Raw genomic sequence first — 26,777 nt, 5'->3', positions numbered from 1 at the left:
TATGAAATGTCTTTTTTTTTTTTTTTCCAGTCACTAGTTCTTAACAGCAGTTGCTTGCTGAGGTTTTCTTTGCTTTGTCTCTGCTTACCTCATGACACTTTAGTATCTAAATATTAGTGTTTTGTTTGAAAGACTTGCCTTTTGTTTGGTTTACATATCACTGTGTACACTCCAACAATTTTTCTTTCTGACTACCATCCTCTCCTCCTTCCAGCCCATCCTAACCAACTCAAGGAAACTTCTGCTTGTTCTGTGATTACATCAAAAGCTTTGTGCCCAGGGAAGGAGGCACTTCGAGGAAGGAAGTCTCGATGATATTTTGCTTTGAACAGAAGTAGATTAGTATCTCCAGATTGTTTTATCTCAATTCTCCCCTGACAGTCAAATTTAAGCAAAGATGGTTATTTCCTATTTCTATTACAAGAAACTGAAAGGTTCTCACAGAAGACTAAGCTGGAAGCTTAAGCATTTCCCTCCTGGACCCTCTGGAATGTCTTCGTTACTGCTGCAGTTTTGATTTAAAACACCTGGGTCTTCCTGGTCAAACACAATGTAATTTGCCTGTGATGCTTTTGCTTTCTTACAAAACACACTTGAGCCTCTCATGAATTCTTGGATGCTTAGTTAGCTCTTAAAAAACAACCAAAGCTTACTTCTCCACAAATTTCAGTTCTCAAAGCTAATGAGACACCATAAGTGATCAAACTAGTGATGTCTTTTTTGCAGGACTTCAACCCAATTGTGTCTGGGGGCAATAGCTGGAATCTATTTGGCAAGCACATGGCTGGGGTGGGATAGCTCCCACAACATTTATATCTACCTGCAGGTAAAGGGGTTCATTTGTAACACGTGCATAAAAGGGATCATATACTCGCTCAAAGATACACGTTAACTGATGGAAGTTACAAGACCCTACGAATGACTTGCTTTTGTAAAGAGGGAATTTTGAAGAAGTTTTCCCTTGAACTAAACGGCTATTTAAGGGATAAGGTAAAGTCTGATCTCTATTTCTCTTCATGACAGGAATAGATTATAATACTTGAGACAACATGAGAAGCCCAATCTTTTTTTCAGAAAATGGTGGTATATGTTTGAATAAACAAACTGCAGGAATAGATGAACAATTATAAACTAATACCAGGTATTGACTTTCATTATGGGAATGCTCTTAACTGAATTGAAAATGAAATTGTACTCCACTGGCTATGGATAACAGCTATGCAGCCTCTAACTGCAGACACTTCCTGAAATCTTGAATCAAATTTGGTTTAGAGAATTGGGAATATGAAAAGAAAAATACAGTATGAAAGATCTCTTCTTGAATCAAAGGATTCACAAGTGGCTGCAAGAATGTTCCAGTGACTGTAAATGCAAGACAGAGAAGTATGTTTATCCCACAGAAATAAAAAGGACTCCTGTTGATTCAGTACACAGAAGCAGGAACACATTCAGCTTTACAATTATGCCTCATTGCAAGGAGGGTTTATTTAGCCAGTTGGTGCTCTGACTTTTACCATACAAAACATCTTTGAAGTCACTTAAGTTACACTACATACATAAATCAGGACAGTTTTCTGTCAAGGACTAAGAATAGGTAGAGAAGGAAGATCCTTACAGGGAAGAAGCAGAACACAATGTCTATGAGGGGAAGAGTAAACAACAGCCGATACTGCAGCTGTGCAAATGCACCAAGCCACAGACTCAGCTGACAATATGATGTGTGTATTTATACCAGAGTGCTGGGGCCTTTTAGGCAGATAAAAAAAAAAAAAAGTTTTTTTTTTTTTTTTTAAATATACTTATTGAGAATGGTATTTAGTGTGTATTTGATTTTGGTAAACATGAGGAGCCAAAATGTAATGCTTAGGCAGGACATGCTGAACTTATTTAGAGGATTTTGCTAATTAAATGTATACATGACTGATACAATTAGCACTGTCTAGCAGAAACTATTACTTCATAAAACTATTACTGTGACAGCAATGGATAGCCATCTTTGATGGCCATATATGTACTTTACCATACATATATATATACAGAGATGGTAGCACTCCTGTGGTAACAGAGTCATGAGTTCTTCCAGTGAGGACTGGACACGCTGAGGAGGGAGATGCAGGGGGCAGGAAGGTCTCCATCCTCTGAGGGGGAACACCCCTATCCCTCTGGCATGTTTCTTGTTCTGCGCACCATATAGCACAGTGGGGCACTGGCTGAAGTGTCCTGCTGAGTTGTCAGTGTTGGCACCTTGGAGCAATGCCAAGGTCACTTGCAGGGATAGCCCAAGGACACCCCGTTTCTTCCCATGGGTGCTGCCTCATGAAGCAACCCCATCTTTCTTGGCCTTGGTGATAGTCATGGATCCAGACTAGCCTCAACAGACCTGTTCTCCACTTCCCATGTATCTGGAATAGTTCCGGCATCTTTAGAGGCATGACACAGAAGGATGTTGGCTTGGGGCAGGAGAAGCAAGCCTGTTCTCTAGTTCACTTGACTAAGGTTACCCCTGCAGATCAGGCCCCAGAGATGCTTGATTCCATGGAGTTGCCCTGCGCCTTTAACAACATCACTCCAACACATACCATTCCTGTTCTCGAGAGATGCTTGAGCCATTGTGCCAGATAGAAAGTATGCCACTACATGCCTGACAGGCCCTGAGAAAGTAGCTCTAGAGATGCAGGGGTGAGCAACTCCCTGCTGAGACTCTGACTGTGGCTCTGTGCATGGACCCATCTGTGTTCTTAGGTCTACAGGTTTACTTGCTCTCGTCTGCATTTTTGCCTGAAGGCATGGGAACAGCTCTTTTTTTAAGCAGAATTTTCTATGGTGGCCAAAGCTGTCTCAGCAGATATCTTTTGTGATGACACTTTTCAGATGGCTTTACAATTCATTAAGCAGCTGTCTTTGACATGGTTTCTCTCCTCAGGCTGCTGTACTGTTTTCCTGGGGGGTGTAATAGTTTTCTCCCATCTCCTTTGATGACAAAACTCTATTCCGCCTTGAAAAGGTTTTCTGGTCTTCTCCCCCCTGCTCCGTTGTGCTGAATTCTGGATCTCTCCGTCAACTTCTCTAATTTCAATGTTGTTTAAATGGATGATCTGACTTATATAATTTTACATTTACATTTCACAGCACATCTGCAGCACTTAAGAGTTCACTGCATGGATGTTTCAAACCACACCATAGCATCTTGGCAGTTACACATGACTTCAGAGATTCTATACACATATATCTGACATACAGAGGAAGCAATTAAACCATATGGACCTCTCCCATACAGTAGGAAGCACAACACAAATCTTCCCACTTGATTTATTATAACCTTATGTCATTTAGTAAAACCAACACTGCAACTGTTTGAAGGAGAGAAGCCAGCTGAGCAGAGGAAGAACCCGTATGGGGAGCTGTGGCTCAGGCAATCCTGAGCAGTTGTACGTGCCTGCAGCAGTACAGGGCAGTCAAGACCTTGCTGGCAGCACGAAGTATGACGTAGCAGAGCATGAACTCCACAGTTTGGTTTGTGAGGTATTGCAACAACAAGAAAAACAAATGGATCTGTCTTCAGCCTGCACATTTACCACTGCCTCTGCTCCAATGGCAGGGGCTAAGGATGAAGAGCTGCAGGGGATAGCAACAGTAACATCCTTGTCACACAGGGACCCCACCTCTCCTCTATCCTGCCGCCTCACTCTGTGAGGAGGGCTTGAAGAAGGACAAGGTTGGGCTCATACACCCTAGCTTGTTCTGTCTACAGGGCACACTGATGGTGGGGGAATGGCCCCATGGTGCAAGGTCCCTAGCAAATATAAATCAGGTAAAATAAAAGCTGTGAGAAAGGGTGCAAGATAATGTTACACTGCATATCTGCGCCAAGCACATGGAGGGGTGTGCTCTGTAATGGGAAGGGGGTTAGTCTCACAGTGGTAAGGGATACTCTGTAGTAGCAGCACACTCATATTTGAACTGAAGAGTTTCCTGTGGAAAGAATGTTTTATCCATAAATCTGCATGCCAGTGCATACCCTCATTAAATACTGGAATAATGAATATATATGGGTCCAACACCCACAGCGTCATGTGGTGCCTTTGAGCCCTTTGCTGCTGGAGTCCCTATCCACTGTAAAGAAGCTGTCACTGTGCCCCTCTCTGCATGATTCTACTTCTGCTACAAACCTGGAAGTGTTAGGAATGCTTTTGGTACTGTACAAAGAGCCACGTACAAAAAGCTCCTGCCCAAGGAGCTCACATCCTCACACAGACAAGCCCAGACAGCTGCGCAGACCACAGCACCCTGCATTATAGGAGGAAAAGCTCATCTCAGAACCAGCTTCTCTTCCAGGCTATCAAGAAAGGAAGTCCCTTGTGGGAAACCTTTAACAGATAAACTGTGGTGAAATGGAAGATGTTGCATGCTTGGGAGTGGATAACAGAAGGGTCATCAAAGAAGTGAAGTAGGGGACCTAGAAACTGAAAAACAGCCAAAAGGTGGCTTATAAAGAAAAAGGAATATCTGGATCACAAGAAATAATACAGACATATCCAAGTCTTTATTTCACTGGACAGAAAGACTATATATGCTATACCCTGAAAGCAGTGAAACAACATGTATTGGCGAGGATAGCAAGTACAAATTTCTCTTTCGCTTTTATACCTATGCTATACTTTGCCAACAATCTTGGGGACAAATAAACCCGCTTTAAACAAGTTTATAATGGCTAATAACATATCTTTAACCAGTGATACTGTATTAAAAAAATATAGTTTTGCTAAGTAATAAGATACACAATAGTTAGACACAGAATTTCATTAATCAACCATGAGACCCATACTGAAAAAAAACCCAAACCAAAGCCACAAAAAACTCAAAAGTACTTTCCTTTGCTGGGCATCTACGATAGCAGTAGACAGAAAGGAATTTGACAGACTAATACAATCTTTTCACAGAAAAATAGTTTTAGCCTGTGGGAGAAAAAATGCTGCATGGATGTTTTATTTGTTTGGGCTTGCAACTTATTCATTGTCAAGAGCTGTTCTCTGTGCCTCAAACACAGAGTTCTATCCTTCAAGATCTTCTTCCTGCATGCTCCCAAAGTTCCTGTCTAAAGGTCAGTATAACATATTTTCACACTTGTCATCCTTTTCCAGATAAATGTAATGGAAACACTTAGGTATACTTCAATAGTCTGGTTCATTATACAAAGACACTGAAGACAGTTTGGAAACCTTATGTGCAAACTGAGGTTAATAAAGAACATTTATTTTCTTAAGTGTCGGTAAGAAAATGCTGAGAACAGGCTGACTCTGCCTCGGCAGATACTGTTTGAGATGACAGCCTGCCCATTCCCACATTCCTGGTCTCTCCAGGTCAGACTCAAAGGATTCCACTAATAGTTTGGTACTTAGCAAAGCAGACAAAAGGAAAATGGGTCAATGTTACTTGCTCCCATGTGACAAAAATACAGAAAATAGAAACAAGCACCATTTGAGAAATTTGTAAAGCCTCAGACATATGTCATGAGAAACATTTACAATCTCTGGAGTATAATTTAAGTGCTAAAGGATGACCCGGATTATCCCTCTTGGATGCCTGTGTGAGCTACCCAGTCACAGAGCAAAATCATCATCCACCCGCTGCTCTATCTTTAAACTCCTTCTCACAGTAAGCAGAAATTGCAGAAGTTGGCTGCAAGCACAAATAATATTTTTGTGCTGTAGTTGTAGTGCCTGACTGCTAGAAGTCAAAGCCTGAAAGTCTAACCAAATGGACAATACATTTTCCCAAAACCAATCCTGATAGTGCATTTAATTTCCTTAATGAAGTGCAATTCATATGTCAAAACCAAACAAAAAGATCAATGATACAGAATCACAGAATATTCCGAGTTGGAAAAGCCCCATAAGATTCACCCAACTCTTAAATGGCCCACAGAAGGATCAAATCCCTGGCACTATGAGTGCCCATCCCTACTCAACTGAGCTGATGTCATACACACATGAGGATGTACTGTGCTGTGCAGACACTACTGATCAGAGCAAGTGGAAAGGTGACAGATGAGTAGACAGTCATCAAATCCTCTAACTTCAGGTACTTGTTTTCTAAGTAAGGTAAAATATATTTGCAGGATTTCATAGGAACTGGAACAATAAAAAAGAGCCATTCAGGAAAAAAGGTATGGCAATATTTTTAAATGGTTGTGAATTGGATTCAAGTGGTTCTTATCCCAGCACTGGCTACTATGACCAAAATTAACTTGGCACTATTCATCTCCAACAAGTTTTCTTTCTATTATTTCTTCACTAGAGCTAAATTTCTAGAGTTAATGTTTAAGTTGTGTTACATTTTCTGAAAAAAAAAAAAAGAGAGAAAAAAAGATCCTTGATTTCTTACTCTGATTTCTCTTGCATTTCCTCTCCATATTTCATTCAAATTTGTGATATGCAGATGTTCAAATACACTCTTAAAAATGCTGCCCTCAGAGTAAATTCCTAAAATATTAGTGAAATACCTTCTCAATTTATTAGCAAACCACTGTGAGATTAGTTTTTTTCAGTAACAAGCCCATAAATCAACAGATTGCATGGGTAATGAGTAAGGCATCAGATGGTGCAATTTCAAATGGAAGAGCCGAATCTACATCTCAAATAGTTAATCCAGCATATTGACTTCGGCCATAAGTTTGTTTGAACTGCAATCTTGGTATTCATTTTGATTGATTACACTCATTCTTGAGCTGTGTCCAATGCTGTTGAATTTTTTTCTGATCACCCCAGCTGAGATTACAAAGGTTTCTGATACTAGGTCGTAGGAGAAGTATCTGCACAGATCAGTCTCGGGCTTTAGAAGGAAAGAGCAGGAGCTGTATGAATGCTATATACCTGCACTTTTTTGCTGGAGGTAATGTATGTCAGTCCAGGGAAGTTTAAAAACATTAAATTGAAAATGGAAATAAAAAGGTGAATGTGTCCTTTTGAATACCTTTCATTAAAGTATCGTTCTTTTTCTCTTCTGTACAATCAGTTTGAAAAGGTTTTGAAGAAAATTTACTTTCAGGGCTGGAGCAAAAGGCAGGGAGTGCAGATTGTTAGCACAGGATGGGCTTAACAAAACTTGTATTCCTTTAGATTACAAATAAATACAATTTCTATAGGTTACGTATGGAATCAAACAACGTTTCATATCTCGCTGAAAAAGAAATGTTTTGCAAAAGAACAAAAGGATAGCAAGGAGTGCAAAAATAATTTTTGGTCAATATGCATATTTTGTTTGATTTGAAAGGAAGTCTCCATTTGAGTTTATTTTATCTTTTAAACATTCTTTACAATATTGTGAACATTTAAAAATGAAAATGTGATTTTTATGTGAACATTTAATTGCACTCCTGCATATACTGAAACAAAATACCCTGCTTTGTTTTTAATATACATTGCATTTTTTATTTGAAACAGATTCTGAGGAAGACCTTTCACTGACTTCCCGAATCTCAAATTTTGTGTAGAATGCTTATATGGGAGAAGGAGTTCCTTGCTCATGGGAAAGTTATCTAATCTGTGTCCACCAGTTCAAAAAGATCTCTGATGTTGATTAAACATGTATAAACAGCTTTCAAAAAAAGGAAACATGCATATTTCACTCAAAAAGAAGTCAAGACAAATGTACTAAAGGACAGCAATTAGCAACCAACATAAATATCCCACTACACAGTTGATTAATTGTCAATGTGGCCCAGGTTAAGTAATTTTCATTAAATAAAACATTAGGTCATAAACTAGGTATCAAGTTCCAGACTGACACAAGTTCTATCAAGCAAACTTGTACTCTGCCTGCCTTTGGTAGTGAACTCAAGATTTTGAGCCTATTTACTGCTAACAATTCATGTAACACAGCCTTATGCCCAAGATTTAGATGCCCGTGGAACAATATCAAGACTTCAGGCATTTTTGTATGCTGGCAAGACCTTGTAAGGCTGTGTTTTGAAAGTATAAACTTAAACAAAAGCGTGCGTTTGAAACTACCCTCAAACGTGTACAAAAGAAAACTGTACTCCTGTATCTGAAAGAAGAATTTAGCTTCACACTGTTCAACAGTTTTTTATGGTAACACTTTTCCTGTCTTTTGCCAATGGAGCTGCTCTCCTCTATTACCTTGATTAGAGACAAAAAGCAAATTAAATCTCGAAGTACCATACCAGACTTGACCGCAGCATTGAAATAATGAAGAGTGTCATCCTGTCCCATGTATAGTGCTCATTAATACCATAGGCATTTTACTTTTTTTATCTGTTGCCATTACTAACACCCCCTCCAAATACCTCCTCTTTGAGCGCAGCTCTTCCTCCTGGACATTTCCAGAGACTTAACCTTGGTCTATGAAGCAATATGAAATTTTGAAGGAACAATTTTTGGTATTTATATCTATTCTGTTGCAGAATCTGACAATACTTCAGAAGATACATGCCAAAGTTCACTCCCAAAGCTTTGTATATGGCAAACACCGGAGAGCAAACAGGACATTTTCCACACCAATTCTGTCTTGTTGACCATCAGAAAAATCCCACAATACCTTGATGATGATCTAAGAAGCATTTAGGGGTTGTCAGTCAGAAGGAAGGTGGATAATCAGCCTGGAATAAGGGATCAAATCTCTGACAAGCTCTAAGCTCTAGTCCATTATAATGTCTGCTTGGTGTGAGGATGCTCCTGGGACAGAGTGAATCTTCCAGGACAGGACAAAGCAGGTGATGGGAGAGTGGGAGATTTGATGAGTTGACACAGAGAACTGGATTTGGAACAGGTGAGAGTACTGAAAGGCCTGCTGAGTGCAAAGGGTACAGAGCCCATGAGATGTCCAGACAGGTATTTAGTCTGGTAGAAGGGAGTGGTGACCAGTGGTCATAATCTATATTATACCCCTGATGAGGGAAAGTAGAAAGGGGTGTCCAGCAGGGTTAATTCAAGGCAGCTGTGTGGGAGTGTCCTAGGTTACAATATAGATGTATTTAGTATTCTATTACCACCAGCTGTGGGGCATTAGCTGTTACCTCCTGCTATGACTCACCCCTGGTAACAGTCAATGGGCCATCAAGAACTCACCACATGAATAATGGAATTATCTTATCCGTTTGTGAGATGCTCCACCCAGGAGGGAGGAGCCAGGTGTTCCCACCTGGATATAGCCTGGCTTTGGAACTGCCCAATGCAGCCCCTGTCTACTGGGTTCCCAGAGGACAAGAACTACCACTGGACCTTCAGCTGGAGACCAGACCTTCTGCAGGATTGCTGCTTCAACTGAACTACTTCACTTGGACTGCTACCACCACCCTAACAGGGTGTCAGGTTGTATCTCACTCTGTCCGTGCTTCTTTCCTTGTGTTATTGCACTTATTTTTAATTTTCCTATTAAATTTATTATCCTGACTTTTTAGGATAATAAATATTAAATTTATTAAATAAATATTAGATAAATATTAAATTTATTATTAAATTTATAATCCTGACTTGTGATCTCCCACTGGTTTGTTTCCAAACTAACACAGGGAGACTGAAGTCCTTGCCAACTCTGTGGAATAGGTAGGTAAATAACATAATTTATGATGCCACTTGACTGGAGCTTGCAACAGAGGATGGTCAAAAGTTGTAAATGCTTCTACAGCAATGTTAGAAATTTATAAAATAGGCTTATGGAATTATACTACCTAGCACTAAATGACAACCATGATCTAACAGGCATCTCATGCTGGTGAAAGGAGGATTATCAGTGGTACACAGTGTTACTATGTTAGTCTGTCTACTTTACAGGAATTATAGAAAAGGAGATACAGGCAGGGCAATGGCACAGTATGTGAAGCCTACAACAAAGTGTTACAGAAAAAAATACTTAAGGCAGGAGGGAACATGAGGGAGTCCTTTTGGGGGAAATAACAGAAAGGTAGGACTTGGTTTGTGTGTAGAGTTCCTCTGTTAATCATTAAATCAAAACCAATCATTAAATACTCAGTGACATTAGAGAAGCTGCACAACTAGGTCAGGTAGCAATACTGGCCAATTCCATCTACCAACCTACTGTCAGGCACAATGCCTTATCCAGTTGTGATAAGGAAATAAAAGTTTTGGACCCACCAACTGACTTTTTCTTAGCATGGTAAACACTGAGACCTATAAGAAAGGATGCTGCTCTGGATTTAGTTTCAAGTGCTGTGCAATACCTGCTTTGAGAGGTACTGTTGGGAGAGCTGCTCTGCAAGAGCTTCAGAATATAATTGAACTTAATGCTGTAGTGTAGCGGGATGAAATAAGCCTAACAAATACATCACACAGCTATCCAATTTCAAGAAGGGGAAATACATAAAAACCACAAAAATAGTAAAAGCCTGAAAAAGCAGTCAAAAAAGGAAAGAAGCCTAAAGCAACCTGAAGGCTTTTCAAAAACACTGTATTAAACATCCCAGTAAACTATGTGTCACATATCAAATAGAAAGTAAAATGGTTCAATAAAAACACTGCATAGCTCATAAAAAAAGCTAAGGAGGCTATTGTAAGCAAAAGGATTGGCATTCAAAAAATTGCTGAAATGAACAGGAAAGCCCATAAAAACCAGATTTAGAGTAAATGGCAACTAGGATGGCTAAAGATGAATGAGAGACTTTTACAGAAGGTAACCAAGCTGAGAGTAAAAAGTTGTTTAAAGGAAAACAAGAAGCCATCAAGGGAAATAGCAGTACCACATGATGCCAAGGGCTTATAAGGGGCATCTGGGGATGATAAGGCCATAGCAGAGAAACTTAGGGACTTCTCTGCAGAGGTCTTTACTGCTGAAGGTGTTTCATAAGGTCACAGATCCAAGATATTCCTTGAGAGAGATTAATTTCAGATAAATATGAAGGAAGTAGTTGATAAAACAGGTAAGGCAGGTGTTAAGTGACCATGAGTGGGGACATTCACCCATGACTTCTGAAGGAACAAAAGTGTGGAACTGTGGAACTGCTGGCCAAAGTGTGTAACCCAACATTACAAACTGTCACTGCCCTGGGGGCTGGTGACAACCAAGCTTCCATGTGGAAAAGGGGCTCAAGAGGAGATCTTAAGAACTGTGGGCCTATTTATTTGACTTTCCTGCCTGGCCAGGCAGTAGTCTACCTTCAAGGACACAGTAACTGAGCACAAGGATAAGCATGATAAACCAAGCCTTAGTGACTATTAACATATTTGGATTTTCAAAACTGATTTTATAAAATGCTTCACTGAAGCTTTTAAAAAAAATTCTCTCTGGGTTGTAAGAGAGGTGCTCTTATGGACTGAAGGCTGTTAAAGGATAGGAAGAAAAGAATAGTACCTGATGGTCACATTTCAAAAATGGAGACATGACAGCACCAGGTCCTCTCAGACGTGTGCTGTAACTGGTTTTTGGAAATGTTTCAACAGTGATCTACAGAAGGGACTGAAAGTGGAACATATGAGCCTATAGATGATAGTAATCTCTTTTAGGTTGTTAAATGTGATCCTGGTGATGAGGAATGGGGAGATCTGGTGATCTCCCACACTGGGAGATCCAGAAGGACCCCACCAAACTGGATGGGTACAGTTCTGGTCTCTCTCTGAAGAGAGAGTAGAGCAAAGGGACTAAAGGCTGGAGCGCCACCTTCAAAAGAGAACCTAAAAAGGCTGTGACTCATCCTTTTGGACAAGAGAAAGCTGAGAGGGAATATAAGTGAGATTTACAAAATCAGGGAAGCAGTGAGTAAGCTAAACACAGAGCTACTCCAAATCTCATAGTACTACAAATATGGTGTATTTGATGAAACCAGAGGGAGGTTTGCTTAGAACAGGTCAGACAGTGATTTATAGAGTTTATATCATTTGAGCAGTGCCACTGAAGGTTGTGAAGACACACAGTTACAGTAGCTTCAAAAAAGGATTAGACAAATTCAGGATGAAACACAGATACTGAAGGAACATATAAATTGGGTTATCTTGGTTACAAGTGAATGGACTGCAGAAAGTTGCCAGAACTCTGTGTTCCCTGTAAATAGCATCTCTTACTACCACTGTTGGGAACAGAGTAGTGAGCTAGATGAACTACTGGTTCAATGTGAGAAGATGCTTCTAACGTTATTATTTTGGGAAGAAAAAAAAAAGTAAACACCAGACTACCAGATTTAATCAGATATATCAGTTCATACCAACAAAGAGTTCCAAGCAGCTACTGCCACTACACCAGCACGGAAGCCAGTTAATTGTGATATACAAGAATTACACAACTCGTTGACAAAATTATTTTATTGAATTTAAACATTTCCCTAAAATATAGTAATAGAGTTAACGATAAAATACTTGTGTGCCCTGTCTTGTTGCTGTTTTTGGTTTTTTTTAATTGATGGAGAAACATATCTAGATCTAGTCCATGTGTTAAGACTTAAACTTCAATGGGAAATGCTTGCAAGTAAATATCAGACACTAGATTTCCCAACTATATAGCATCCAAAAGTAGACAGAAGTAATTATAAGTGTACTGGTAACAGCTTACCCTTGGCCACTACATTAGTAAAAGCAGTATAACAGATACCTGTAAAGGAGTTTTAGAGAACCCTCATGTCAATGTCAGTTAAAAAGGAATGTTTGGGCATTCCCAAAAAGTGGCCTTTATGGAAGGACACAAAGCTGTCTTTTAATTTCAGTTTCCATCATTACAGCCCCTTGCAAAAACAATGGCCAAATGGCTTGAGCACTGTTAGACGCTTGACTTGGAAAGTACAAAGTGAGATTTCAAAAGAGTGCATTTTCTCACTCTATAGAAAGATCAAAAGGTTTCTACTCACTTCCACTTTCTATAAAGCCCTCTAGGTTGGTTATGAAGTGAGGCTGCTTATGAACTTCAATAGGTCAAACAGTTGGCCATTGTACTGAATGGAGTTATCGTTTCCTACATAAGTGCATTAATGTTTAACAAATTTTAAGGCACATATATTGTTCTCTGAGAAATGTATGGTTTGCAAAGAACTACAAATCTCAAGATTTTAGGAGCTGCAATAAAAATTTAGAGGAAAAAGTAACAAAGCCAGATGTCTTTAATTTGGGGTATTTTTTTTCCCTTTAATCCAGGCTTTGCATTTCATTCAAAACAGAATTTCAATACCATATCACTGTTTCCCTTTACTCTTTTCCCTCTTACCCAGGCACCAGTGTACCCTTTACACTATGTTCTCCACATGTATCTTAGGGAAAGGGTGAGTCTGTCTCAGGAGAGCAATTTAGGAGAAGTTTCATTAGAAAATGAGAAGAGGAATCTGTCTCATCTTAGGGAGCAGATGAGTCTGTTGTCTCACTCTATGTCCTCCACTGAGGCATATACTATGGTTCCCTGTCATGTGAATTTGAACACTCCTTAAGGAACTTTGATTTGTGCTGTATCTCCACTGAGCCTTTTGCCAGTTGTGAGAAGGGGAGATGAGGCTGAGGCTGATCCCCAAGCTTGGCTGATGCAGCTGCCAGCTCCAAGCATCTACCTAGAGGCAAGGCATGGTTAAATAGACTGGATATTTATAACCAGCTAGCAGTAAATACAAGTGGCTATAACTAGGCTGCAGTGAAAAAGAACAAAGACTAGAGTGTCATTAAAGACCGGGAAAAAAACCAAACTAGCTTACAGAAGGAATTTCCTTTATTCTTCCTACTCTGAAGATGTGAACCCAAAAGCAGGACTGGAGATGGGAACTTCAAAGGGATCATGTATGGCCCAAGAAACATTTGTTTAGAAAAACTTCTCCAAGAAACAACTTAGCATTTGCCATGAATTGCAAACACAGTATCAGCAATGTCCTGATTCTCTGAACATTTGTATTTGACCAGCTTTTCTTTTTGAAATGAAGAAGAAAGTGCCATTTGCAGGTGTCCTCAAAGCCCTGGGAGCAGCTCAGATGAGAGGCGGGAGGTTGCAGGCTAGATGCTGCCTTTGCTTAGCTGCAGCAGCTCGCCCACCACTACACTGGGCAGATAATGCTTCTGCTGTTCTATTTTTTTCCCTGCTGGATTTTAGCTGTGTCTGAGCCCAGTGAAAGTTGCAGGGTTGAGCCCAGCCAAAACCGAGGGGCAGAAAACCTAAAATCACATACCTCTTTCCAGCAGGCCTCCTAGATGGGAGCATTGATTTGTACCAGGTTGCCTTTTACCCCTAAAGATTGCCCATGTGAAGCAGGATTGAACTTTCCTGTGCCTTTGGGCCTATCCTTTCCATTCCTGAACCAAAAGCAGTGTAGGCAGAAGCACAGGGCTTCCAGGTGTCCTGCACCTGGAGACCTGGCACAGATCACCAAAACCTGGATGAATCTTCACATATCTTGACAGTGCCTCTCTGCCTCTACCACAGAGCTACAGGACATATCAGTAGACATATTTTGCAAAAAGCAGTTTTTTAAAAAACAAAAGTGGTTGGATAAAGACAACAAATAAAGATAAGCATCTTAATGCTGTATCTTAAGACTACAACTGAAGCAATGACAACAAATGAAGCAGAAGCACATATAAATAAAGAATAGACATTTCTTCAGACCTTTTCCACTTTCAAAGTTTGCAATTGTATTTAGCACTACAATGAATTCACTTCATTCAGCAGCTGCTGATGTGCACTCAGTAGCAGCAATCCAAAGAAGATGCTTTTATTTGTCTGGTTATGAGACCTGTCACAAACAGGGTGAATTTCCAGGGGATGGCAGGGCTGACAGCTGGCTGCAGACCCTTGCAGTGCTACTCCCACCTGAGTTCCAGGCACCCTGCCAATGATAGCTCTGTGGCACCCAAGATGGAGAGTCACTGCAGAAGCAGGCTCTGACAGACTGCTCCGGGCACTCTTACAAGTGCAAACACGCAATATGTCTATTGTGCATGCAATGAGTCACCTCAAACAGAAAATGTGTGTCGTGCCAGATTATACAGAGGTTTTGTGAAAATAAATATTCCCATTGAGGATTAGCATGAGACCAGAAGCTATGCCAAATTTGACTAGACTCTAAAGGCCAATCTTGTTCCTTAAACCAGATGTTTAGCAGGGGTTGTGACATCTGAAGAGATCAGCAGACACAAAATACAGGCAGTGTATACTAAATCAGGATGGGGTGTATCATTTCAGAGGAGTAAAATATAGACAAACAAAATATGATTTTTGAAGTGTAAAATTCTGTAAATCCCTTTTTCTAATACTTTTTCACATCTTGCAGAATTAAACACAAGCAGCAAAATACAACTTATGTTTGTAGCATTCTCTTTTTCAGTATCTTTTTAAAGGGAGGCCAGCCTGATTACTAAGTGGGATTACTTACTTCCCTGAGGTAAAACCAAGAGTGAGAGTGGTGAGCAAGTACATAAAATCTGCCCTCACCTTCCAATCTAGATAATAAGCAACTCACAGGAGCTCCTTATCAGTGGCACCTGACTGCTACTCTACTGTGGTAATCTCACATTTTCAGCTTTTCTAACCTATGCAGTTAGTTTTGTTCAGCTCCTTTTTTCTTTCACACTTGGCAACTTGAAATTCAAGGTCATTCAGTCAGTAAGGAACATGACAAACATTTCTATCACAAAAATTGGTAGTTTTGCAACAGATATTTTCATGAACTCTAGTGAGCATCTTACAGCATCAGTTTTTGATTTTCAGTCAAAAGTGGGAAGTGGCAGGAGGCACTTGCCAAACCTCATGTGCTGGATGATGAGGGTAAGGCAGTAACAGCTGGAGGGAGCCCCATGGGAAGCTGTGTCTCAAGGGAGGGCTTGTTTGTCCTCAGCTTCATCAGGTTGCCACTGGGTTATTGCAATGGAAAGCAGACCATGAGCAGCTCATGGTCAGGCCATGGGAGTATAACCATTACAGTCCCCATGGCACAATAACCCAAGCATCATCTGACTTCCATGGAGACATGAGGACTTCTGCTGTAAACAAGAGTGTTCCTTGCCTCCCACCTACACTGTGACTTTCCTACCACTTCTCCCTCCACTCAGACGTGGAGTCAAGCTTGAGGAATGCAATGGGAATGGGAACTGATGGCCTGCTGTGTGGAGGGAAGGCAGAGAACTGAAAAATCTTATGAGGTTTGTGATAGCAGAACAAGCACATGACCTGCCACCACCTCTCTTGCCTGACCTATTCTTAGAGATGGGTGGATGGAAAAGGCTGAGTCACCGTCTCAGCTGTAGAAGACCAAGCTGTTCAGAAGGAGCCTGCCAGCCAGGGCTCCAAGCCATAAAGGATAGGAACTGCCCTATTTCTCAGTGCTCTTAGTGGTAGGTGGCTAACACCCTCCACCCCATCTCCCTTCCTCTGCCTCATTCCTCACTAGTCCCCAAAACAACGACTAGATTGTCAGGCGCAACATAATGCCAGAAGTTTTAAGCACTTCTCTTAACATGGATTTAAGGTTTTGCAAGTGTGGTTCCCTCTTGCTTTAGTGGAAATCACATAAAATCACAGAATCATTGAATAATTTAGGTTGGAAAATACCTCTAAAATTATCAAATGTATGTGGTATCTTTTCATCAATCCGATCTGATCAGCTCATCATAACCATCAGGTCCCCCAGCCCTCATCTTTGAGAGAAGAGCTTTCTACATTTCATAACAAAGTATTCATGACAAAGTATTTCATCAAATCAATGAGCTTTTGAGAAAGATGAAACAACAAGAACCTTTTCCTGAAAAAGAATAATTGTTTTATTATTCTTAGCAGTCTAATGCAAGTCCACCTATAGCAAATTGTATAGCGTTGAACTATTACCATTAAGAACATTTTACAGGAAGAAAATATTACTTACACGGCTTCCTTTTTCAGGGAAACACTGACATCCTCCACTGCAGTCTCTGCCTCCACACGGTCCTGTGTATTTCTTCCCACCCTGCAAACCAGAACACACATAACACAAAAGTTAAAAGGTATCAGCTAGAATACGTTGCACAGTACAATAATTTTTGATTAACAGACTCGCTGGGAACTGCTAAAGCAAAGATCAGGATAAGATCTAGGATTTCCAACTGAAACCTCTTTAATCTACGCTTAGAAGCAGCTGTGAATGGCTTTCCAGTTCTTGGAGATCAGCATCAAGAAATATAATGTTACTTCACTTATTTCCCTCCACGTTTTTGAAACACTGCAACTCCATGCTGAGCAGTATCTCACGTATCTTTTTGACACATGCAATAGATATCATATCACAGAAGTGCAGCTGCTTGGATTCTTTATGGACATGGACTAAGTCGTAGGTCACAATGCAGCACATCCTTCTATGCATGCTCTAAATGGTTGCTGTATTTTGAAATATTTATTGGTGGACATAAAGGAAGATGTACGTATCATGTTCAAAATCATGAGCCAAACTCCTGCTTTCTCCGCTTCTATGGCTGCCTATTCTGAAGGCACATAAAATTTGCTTGCAGTCAACCACTGTGATTTAAAAGTCACTCTGAACTTAAGTAAATGTCTTCAGTTACATCTCTCCTGCCTTACCAGAACCACCTTGGCCGGGGCCACAAATAGATGGATCACAAAATATGCACCACTCCACACAAATCCTTGGATGGACTTCAACAGGCAGGCAAACTCAGATTATATTCCATGCAAGTGCCTGCATGTAATGCAGCAGCCACGGTCAGCCTTGCTCAGAAACCTGAACAGCAGAGATGCTATTCATGCTGTGGTGTGAATTTTATAAATGTAACTTAATGATTAGGAATAATGGAAAGACCAGCCTGCAGCCCACCTAAACCCAGGGTTTTGAACCCCTGAAAATGCCCCAGCAGCCTAGTAAGTAATCTAAATAAAGAGGAAGGGATTTCTCATCACTATTTCTGAACCTGGTTTGGCCCACAGTGAATAATTAATACAGTCAGAAGAAAAAGAGAGAAGGACTAAGTCTAGAGACTATAGGAAACCAGAGCCCCTTGTTCAGGGCATTTCACATACACTGCTCCTTAGATGAAACCTCAAGGCAACCCAGCTGTAGGGTACAGAGTCAGGCTCCGTGTCACTTGCTCCCCTCTTGGCTGAATCAAATGGTGCCTTTCCTTTTCTGCCTCCTTCATAGCTTGAGCACACCATCTCTTGAAAGAGAGGTGAAAGAGGTATAAACAAGCCTCCAAAACAGGATGGGTTTGAACAGCATAGCTCTGAACTGCTATGCTGTTGCTTAAATAGACAGTGATGCTGCCATTCCTGCCCCTGGGGCTGACCTAAAACACAGAGAGGGGACCAAAGCTGCCATGCTTAGAATTTTTCATGTAGCTCTAAGGAATCCTCTACTCAACACCTGAGGTTTTTGGGTCACGTTTCTCAGATATCCATTTCTGCCTTTACACTACCTGAAAACACAGCTCTGGGATTTGGATTCCTCTCTGGCATTCAAATGAATAAAAGGTATGGAGCAGGTACCAAGCATTGCCTAAGTTCTCCCTTGGTCATATTTGTACAGCAGGCTTTAAATCTTATGACAAACTGCAATATAAAGTTCCCAAAACAAGTTCTTATGCCTGTTATGAGAAGGTTCATGTCTGTATCTTAAGTACTTTTATATATTAAAATACTTTTGTTTCAACTTTATATTTAATTCTCATGTTTAATGGAAGAAGTAGAGTTTTCATACTTGTAAAAGCAGTCCATCAAACTGAAACCATGCCCTGATCTATTTATAGGTTAGATGTTTTATTTAGGAAATTATTTTATGGACGTGAGTGTGGGGGTGCGACGGCCCGATGCTGCGGATCCCGAGTCCCCGAGGCCGGCGGTCGGCGTAATCCACGGGGACGCTGCCGAGGATGCCATCGCCTGGGACTCGGAGGAGGCCGGGCCGTAAACCGCTCTCTCCCTCCCCTGGAAAGTTTTTCCTAAGTTTATTGGTTTAAGGTTTGCTTCCCCGCCCCTATCACCGCCCCCGCTGCTTGCCCTCACTAGAATGTTCTGCTGCCGGGCTTTCCCCATGAGTTGCTTGTAATCCCCTCCCTACTTATATTTCATTTGCTCCCCTGCTTGTCCCTCATGTTGTCCCGGAGCCCCGTTGGCTCCGCCCCTGCTGTTCCTCCCCGGGAAACCCCGTATTTCCCCCTAAAAACCCCTTCCCTTTGTTCTCTCGGCGTGGTGTGGCCGCGACCCCAGCCCCGCCGGGTGCTGCGCCCGGCAGCTGCGTGGACCGCCCCACCCGAGAGCCCCCAGTGTGCCTCCCCCGCGCCGCTTCTCCTGAATAAACTGCACACTGGCGACTCTCAACTCGTAGCACTCTCTTTATCACGGGAAGCGACCAGCGACTCCACGGCGTTCCTGCCCGGCAGGCCCCCGCCTCCGCCGCGTGGTCCCCGCCGCTCCAAAGGAGCGACCCTGGGAACACCGAGGCTGACCGCAGCCGCCTCTGGACAGAGCCGAACAGCCGGGAGGGCTGAGAGCTTGGGCCAGGTGAGGCCCCCGAGGTCTCCCGAAGCCCCGGAGCTCGTTGGGACTGAGGCGGCCGGACCCCTCCGGACCCTTTACAACTTCAAGTGGCGCCGTCAACGTGACCCTCCGAACCTGCCTTCGCTCCTTGGAAGGGAAGAGTGGAGATCTGTTGTTCCGCCACCCGGCGAGTTGCAGCACCCTCCCTGGACTACATCGAGAGGTGCTCCTCGCCGGCACCGCCAGCCCCGTGAGCCCCGTGAACCGACCGCGCCGCTTTGTGTTCGGGTGAGTTGGTAGGGAAAGGCGTTCCCTAGCTTGCCCTCTTTTCATTTAATTTTTCGTTCGGATCGGTCGGGTGAGAGTTTGGTTCGGCTAACCTCTATCTCGGGTGGAAAAGATGGGAGTTAACCTAACCAAAAAGCAACGAGAATTTTATGTTTCCGTTAAAACCTCCCTCCGAGTAGCGAAATTTTCTTTTCCCTCCCCGCTCCTAAACCGCTTTGTTAAATTTATTTTTGCCGAATTTCCCGATGTTTCTCCCCAAGATGCTAATTCCATCGATTTTTGGCGTGGGGTCCGCTCGCGCATGAACCAGCTTTTGTCCCGGGGGGACAAGCGAGTGGACCAGTTTTTCGGCATTTTAACACAGATTTTCCACGCTTTCCGTCCCTCCCTTCGGAGCGCGGGAGTCCCTGCTAACCCTTCCCCGTCTGCCCGTTCCTCAACTAACCCCAGCCCCTGTCCTTCTCGAGGCGACCGCGGCGGCTCAGAACGTCCGCGGACACGGAGTTCTCATCTAGTCTCCGGCGCCCCCGCGGTCACTTCGTCCCCTGCCTGGGAGGGAGAACGCGCGACCCTCTCGGGCACCCCCGGTTCTGTCTCTCCTAACCCCTCTTCCCGAGTTGATTCGTCCCTGGTAGTCCCCCGCAATCCCCGCCGTGTATCCTTTTGTCTCCCCGGAGAGCCGCAAAGGAGCGGCGGCTGGCAGCAGGATGGCGCCTGCCGCGTGGCTTTCCCATCCCCCACCCCTTCTCCCTATAATTCTCCCGTTCCCGCTGCTTCTTCGGCTTTCCCGCCGAGCCCCTTCCCTGATCCCTCCCCCTGGGCGGACTATCCATCACCGTGCGGGCACACCCCCTCCCTCGGACCCTCCGCCCCTGCGCCCAACCCCTTTATCCCTACCCCGCCTACCTCCCCTTTCCCACCGAAACCCCACCTCTTCCTCGACTCCTCCCCGGGACCTTCGGCAGTCGCCCCTCCCGATGTTCCGCCCCTTCCTAACCCCTCCCCGGAGGCGGGTCTTCCCGGTTCCCACGGCTACCCTTCCGGCGTCCGCCGGAAGAACGCCATCTTGGATCCCCTTTCCCACGATGACCGGAAGGAGGCCATCTTTGTTGGTCCTCCAACGGTCCCTGACCGGAAGGAGGCCATCTTTGTTGGTCCTCCAATGGTCCCTGACCGGAAGGAGGCCATCTTGGATGGGTCCTCCGGCTTGGCTGGGAAAGGTTGTCACCTAGATCCGGAACCGGGGAGCCTCCAGGCCCCCTTCGCCGCACCAGTCCGCGTTTCGGGGCAACGCGATCACCCACGGTGGGAGCCCTTTGATAGGGCCGCGCTCAAAGACCTGGCCAAAACGCAAAAGGAGTTTGGCCGGGACTCGAACTATTTCAGAGCAGTCCTTCACGCCACTTTCACCGGCGTCCCTCTAGTTCCCTCCGACATCAAATTAGTGATGTCTTGTCTACTGTCCCCCGTTGAATACCAAGAGTGGGAGGACGAGTGGAAAAGGCAGATCAGGGGGCTAGAGCGACTGCTTCCTGGGCACGGCACTCCAAACGGCCCCACCTTCGAGTTGTTGTTGGGTGAGGGGGATTACTCTAAACCCCAGACGCAAGCCCGAGAGATACCCATAGACGTTCTAGTGTCTCTCGCTGGTGCAGCGGAGAGGGTACTGCTTGGTATCCCTCCGGTGGATGCCCCTACCATCCCCTACTTGGAGATATTCCAAGGGCCTGACGAGGCCTTCCCCAGGTTTGTTGATAAATTAAAACAGGCCATCGATCGTCAGGTCCCCGACCACACCATCAGGGAGCAGCTGCTTGTGGACGGGGCAATCACCAGATCCAACACCATCTGCAAGGAAATCATATTGTCCCTGCCACATGACCCACGGCCGACCATCGCCCAGATGGTCAGTGCCTGTCGGCGCCTGGCTGCTGTCAAGGCGCTGAATGCTAACACCTCTCAGGCACTGGCCATCCGAAACACCTATGCCACCTGTAACCGGTGTGGCAAAAGAGGACACTTCGCCGCAGACTGCCCCACGCCGGTCGAGGAAATTTCCAAGTTCTCCCGCTCTCCTGCTCCTGCCCCTGCCCGCGCCCAGCGTCCTTCCCCCATGTTCCTAACTGACCCTTCCTCGTTTCCACCTCCCTTCCCTGCTGGCCAGGGAAACTGAGAGCGCAGCGTGAGATGCCGGCCTCACGCTGCCAACAGCCACCGGCCGGCCTCGACCCCACGGATTTCCAGCAGGCGTGGGTCGATGATGACTGTACGATACCCGGATGTGACTCCTTTCTTGTTAGACTCAAATGTGACTTTCCTGACGCTCTTGTCCTTGCCATTTCAGATGCGGACGCCGGACCCAAAGGGATTGCCATCATCCCTTCCTTGATCAGAGTGGATGCAGAGGGGTTCTTTCCACTCCAGGTTGAAGTTGCCGACCCCCCTCTTATCCTCTCTAGGAATCAGGTCGTGGCCAGGATCAAGGTCATCCCGTTCCACGCTATCCTCACGGAACGACCGCTGGTTGCCTGGTCCGAGGCGGTTGGTAAGGACAGGCCAATGCTTACTTGTGGCCTTTCCCAGAGGGGAAGCAACATCTCCCTTACTGGCATGATTGACACTGGTGCGGATGTCACGGTCATCTCCTCGGCGAGTTGGCCGTCGGCATGGGCCAAGGAGCCTGTGGCTCAGTCGTTGAAAGGTGTGGGAGGATATACTCCTGCAGAGCGGAGTTCCATCCCCGTTCTAATTGAAGGCCCCGAGGGTCGCATCGCCACCGTGCGGCCATTCATCATCAACTCGGGATTCAACCTGTGGGGGAGAGACACTATGTCCCAATGGGGTGCCCGAGTCGAGTTGGCTCCGGCTCGGGATTTTTGATTGGGGTCACTGGTGAGCGCCCGACCCAGCCATTGAATTGGCTCACTAATAAACCTGTCTGGGTCGACCAGTGGCCTTTGCCTATACACAAATTAAGAGCGCTCGAAGAGCTCGTTGAGGAGCAACTGGAGAAGGGGCACATCGTGCCCTCGACCAGTCCATGGAACTCGCCCGTCTTCGTTATCAAGAAGGCGGGAGGGACCAAATGTAGGCTCCTCCATGACCTCAGAAAAATAAACGAAGTCATTGAGGACATGGGGCCTCTCCAGCCCGGGTTGCCATCACCTTCAATGCTCCCGCGGGACTGGAAGATTGCAGTGGTGGACATAAAGGACTGCTTCTTCCAGATCCCCCTGCACCCAGACGATGCGCCCAGGTTCGCTTTTTCAGTTCCCTCCACCAACAGGGAACGCCCAATGCGCCGCTATCACTGGCGAGTGCTCCTGCAAGGGATGAAAAACTCCCCCACCATTTGCCAGTGGTATGTGGACAGCATTCTCGCACCAGTGCGAGAGGTCACGGGTGAGTCAATCATTGTCCATTATATGGATGATGTATTGGTCTGTTCGCCAACCGAAGCCATCTTGCGGACAGCACTCTCTAGAGTCGTGGGGGCCCTAGAGAGCGAAGGGTTTGAGATCCAACCCTCCAAAGTCCAGGTGACGGCGCCGTGGAGATACCTGGGAGCAAAAATTGAGGAGCAAACAATAACACCCTTGCCGATCAAAATTATTGACAATCCATCTAACCTGCAGGAAATGCACCAGCTCTGTGGTGCCATCAACTGGATTCGGCCCCTGATCGGCATCTCCTCGGAAGACCTGGTCCCGCTGTTTTCCCTCCTGTGTGGAGATCGCGACCTGACCTCCCCAAGGACATTGACCCTGGAAGCGCGGGAATCCATCAGAAAGGTACAGAACGCCCTGAAAACATGTCGCGTTCATCGATGCGACCCCAAATTGCCCTTTAATTTGGCCATCCTAGGTAAAATGCCCCACCTGCACGGGCTCATCTTTCAATGGGACCTGAAAGACATGGAGAACCGACTGCTCATTATTGAGTGGGTCTTCCTGCCTGTCTCGTCCCCCAAAGTTTTAGTTTCGCCACTGGACAAGGCGGCACAGCTTGTTAGACGAGCGAGGTCCCGCCTGTCCACCCTAGCAGGACGTGAGTTCGCATACATCCACGTTCCATTCGACACAAAATCATTCGAATTTGCCTTGCTAAAGAGTGAGGAGATGCAGCTAGCACTTGAATCGTTTCCCGGCCAGGTTGTTACCTGGTTTCCAAAACATAAGATATTCGCAATATCTGAACTAAAAATTGTTTTTGACCGGGTCCAAAGTCGGAAACCCCTCAGTGCTCCGACACTTTTCACTGACGGCTCGGGCACATCAGGAAAATCGGTGATTGCCTGGTGGAACCCCTCGACAGAGCGGTGGGATTGCGATGTCGAGATCGTTTCTGGGTCCGCCCAGGTGGCCGAGCTCGCAGCCGCCGTCAGAGCATTTGAGCGCTTTCCGGGACCCTTCAATCTGGTTACTGATTCGGCCTATGTAGCGGGGATCGTTTCAAGGGCTGAGGACAGTTGGCTGTCCGGCTCCTCCAACCCAAAAATTAATTGCTTGGTCAAGAGGCTCAAGACAGCCATTTCCCACCGTGACCAACCCTTCTACGTGATGCATGTGCGTTCGCACACTGACCTTCCGGGTCCTATCACGGAAGGGAATAGGGTGGCAGACGCGCTCGCTGCGCCTGTGCATGTTGCCAACGTGCCTGATCGATTCCAGCAGGCATCACTGAGCCATGCACTCTTTCACCAAAATGTCCCGGCCTTGAGGCGAATGTTTGAGTTAACAGTGGACCAAGCCAAGGCCATTGTGGCGGCCTGTCCCCATTGTCAACCCCTCCAGATTACATCCATGGGGTCTGGAATCAACCCCAGAGGGCTTAATAGTGGGGAACTTTGGCAGTCAGATGTCACGCACGTGCCTGAATTTGGCCGACTAAAATATGTACACGTGAGCGTAGACACCTTTTCAGGCGCGATCTTTGCCACCGCACATTCAGGGGAAAAGGCGAAGGATGCGATTTCGCACTTCCTGCAGGCCTTCGCCGTCCTGGGTATTCCTAAAGAGGTTAAGACGGACAACGGTCCGTGTTACACCTCTGGACCAGTGAGGAAATTTTTCCTCCAGTGGGGCATTTCCCACACCACCGGGATTCCCCACTCAGCCACGGGTCAAGCCCTGGTGGAAAGGGCCCATCGGTCCCTCAAGAGGGTGCTTCAGCAGCAAAAGGGGGGACCAGAAACAGAGACCCCGGCAAATCGGCTCGCCAGGGCTCTTTTTACTCTAAATTTTCTCAATTGCTCCGATAAGGAGCCAGACCCCCCGGTGGTTCGCCACTTTGCCAACCACACGCGAGCCAAGCTGAAGGAGCGCCCCCTTGTCCTGATCAAGGAACCGGACTCCCTAAAGATTGTGGGTCCCTTCCCACTTATCATCTGGGGGCGTGGCTATTGCTGCGTCTCCACCTCTGAAGAGCCACGATGGGTCCCAGCTAAATTTGTCAAGCCTTTCCTAAAAGCAGGGCCACTCTCCCCGAGACCGGAGCCAAAGGACGTGACATCGGCCCACTGGCGCCGCAAGAAGAAGGCGGAGACTCCACCTTCCTCACCTCGCCGCCTCCGACCCCACACTCGCAAGCAGAGCGGCTGAGTCACCAAGAGTCCATCCCGCAGTTCCCTGAGCCAGCCTCCCACTTTCCTTCCCCCTCTTCCCTATGGCCTTTCCGTCCTCCCTCCTCCTCCTACCCCAACCCGTGTTTCTTATGTTAATGCTGTTTTGTTTATCTCCACATTCAGTGGCCAAGATGCGCACCGTCACCCTCGCGCACCTTTTCCTCCTCCTCTTGACCATCGTCCCAGTCCAACCGTGGGTTGTGAGGCAGCCTAGCTCCAACGTCTGGGTGACTTCAGCCTGTGCCATGAACAAGGAGCAAATGTGTATCCGTTGATTTTTTGCTCCTTGCGCATGGACATGGCTGTCAACAGTTTGAGGGGCTCTGCTGCTTCAACCTATCCTCCAGGAGCCGTAGCATCCACCAGAAGCTGCAGGATATGGACGCCTTGATAAGAAACATCACCTTCGAGAGCAGCCTCTGGTTTGAAAGCACCGTGGATGGCGTCCGTCATGCTGTGAACTCCACGCTTTCCACCGTCGGAGGATGGGCCCACAAAGCACTGAAAGGACTGGGACTGCCCGAATGGGGAGCCACGCTTTAAAAGACTGCATTATTGTTTTATTTGCTATTGCTTTAATTGCTGCTTCATTTGCATTGATTAAGAAATATTTAGTTAAGCATATTCGCTCCTTATTTAGTAAAGAAGGGGGAGGTGTGGGGGTGCGACGGCCCGATGCTGCGGATCCCGAGTCCCCGAGGCCGGCGGTCGGCGTAATCCACGGGGACGCTGCCGAGGATGCCATCGCCTGGGACTCGGAGGAGGCCGGGCCGTAAACCGCTCTCTCCCTCCCCTGGAAAGTTTTCCTAAGTTTATTGGTTTAAGGTTTGCTTCCCCGCCCCTATCACCGCCCCCGCTGCTTGCCCACACTAGAATGTTCTACTGCCGGGCTTTCCCCATGAGTTGCTTGTAATCCCCTCCCTACTTATATTTCATTTGCTCCCCCGCTTGTCCCTCATGTTGTCCCGGAGCCCCGTTGGCTCCGCCCCTGCTGTTCCTCCCTGGGAAACCCCGTATTTCCCCCTAAAAACCCCTTCCCTTTGTTCTCTCGGCGTGGTGTGGCCGCGACCCCAGCCCCGCCGGGTTCTGCGCCCGGCAGCTGCGTGGACCGCCCCACCCGAGAGCCCCCGGTGTGCCTCCCCCGCGCCGCTTCTCCTGAATAAACTGCACACTGGCGACTCTCAACTCGTAGCACTCTCTTTATCACGGGAAGCGACCAGCGACTCCACGGCGTTCCTGCCCGGCAGGCCCCCGCCTCCGCCGCGTGGTCCCCGCCGCTCCAAAGGAGCGACCCTGGGAACACCGAGGCTGACTGCAGCCGCCTCTGGGACAGAGCCGAACAGCCGGGAGGGCTGAGAGCTTGGGCCAGGTGAGGCCCCCGAGGTCTCCCGAAGCCCCGGAAGCTCGTTGGGGCCAGGCGGCCGGACCCCTCCGGACCCTTTACAACTTCACGTGAGAGAGTTCTACATCATGCTAT

General features: G+C 45.8%; 1 protein-coding gene across 4 annotated transcripts in view; it reads right to left on the bottom strand.

Annotated features, from left to right (window-relative positions):
• The window catches only part of COL4A2 (collagen type IV alpha 2 chain), a 147,635-nt gene that overhangs the window by 82,143 nt on the left and 38,715 nt on the right, over positions 1-26,777 (bottom strand). For all 4 annotated transcript variants that reach the window (XM_085052829.1, XM_085052855.1, XM_085052846.1 and 1 more), the window contains exon 4: positions 16,790-16,870. In XM_085052829.1, the coding sequence (XP_084908955.1) occupies positions 16,790-16,870 (81 nt within the window). The remainder of the gene's footprint in view (positions 1-16,789; positions 16,871-26,777) is intronic.

Source organism: Lichenostomus cassidix, chromosome 1, assembly GCF_008360975.1.
Source record: "Lichenostomus cassidix isolate B80296 chromosome 1, HeHo_3.0, whole genome shotgun sequence".
NCBI lineage: Eukaryota > Metazoa > Chordata > Aves > Passeriformes > Meliphagidae > Lichenostomus > Lichenostomus cassidix.
The sequence above is the reverse complement of the archived record's forward strand: the minus strand, read 5'-3'. Positions and strand labels throughout refer to the sequence as shown.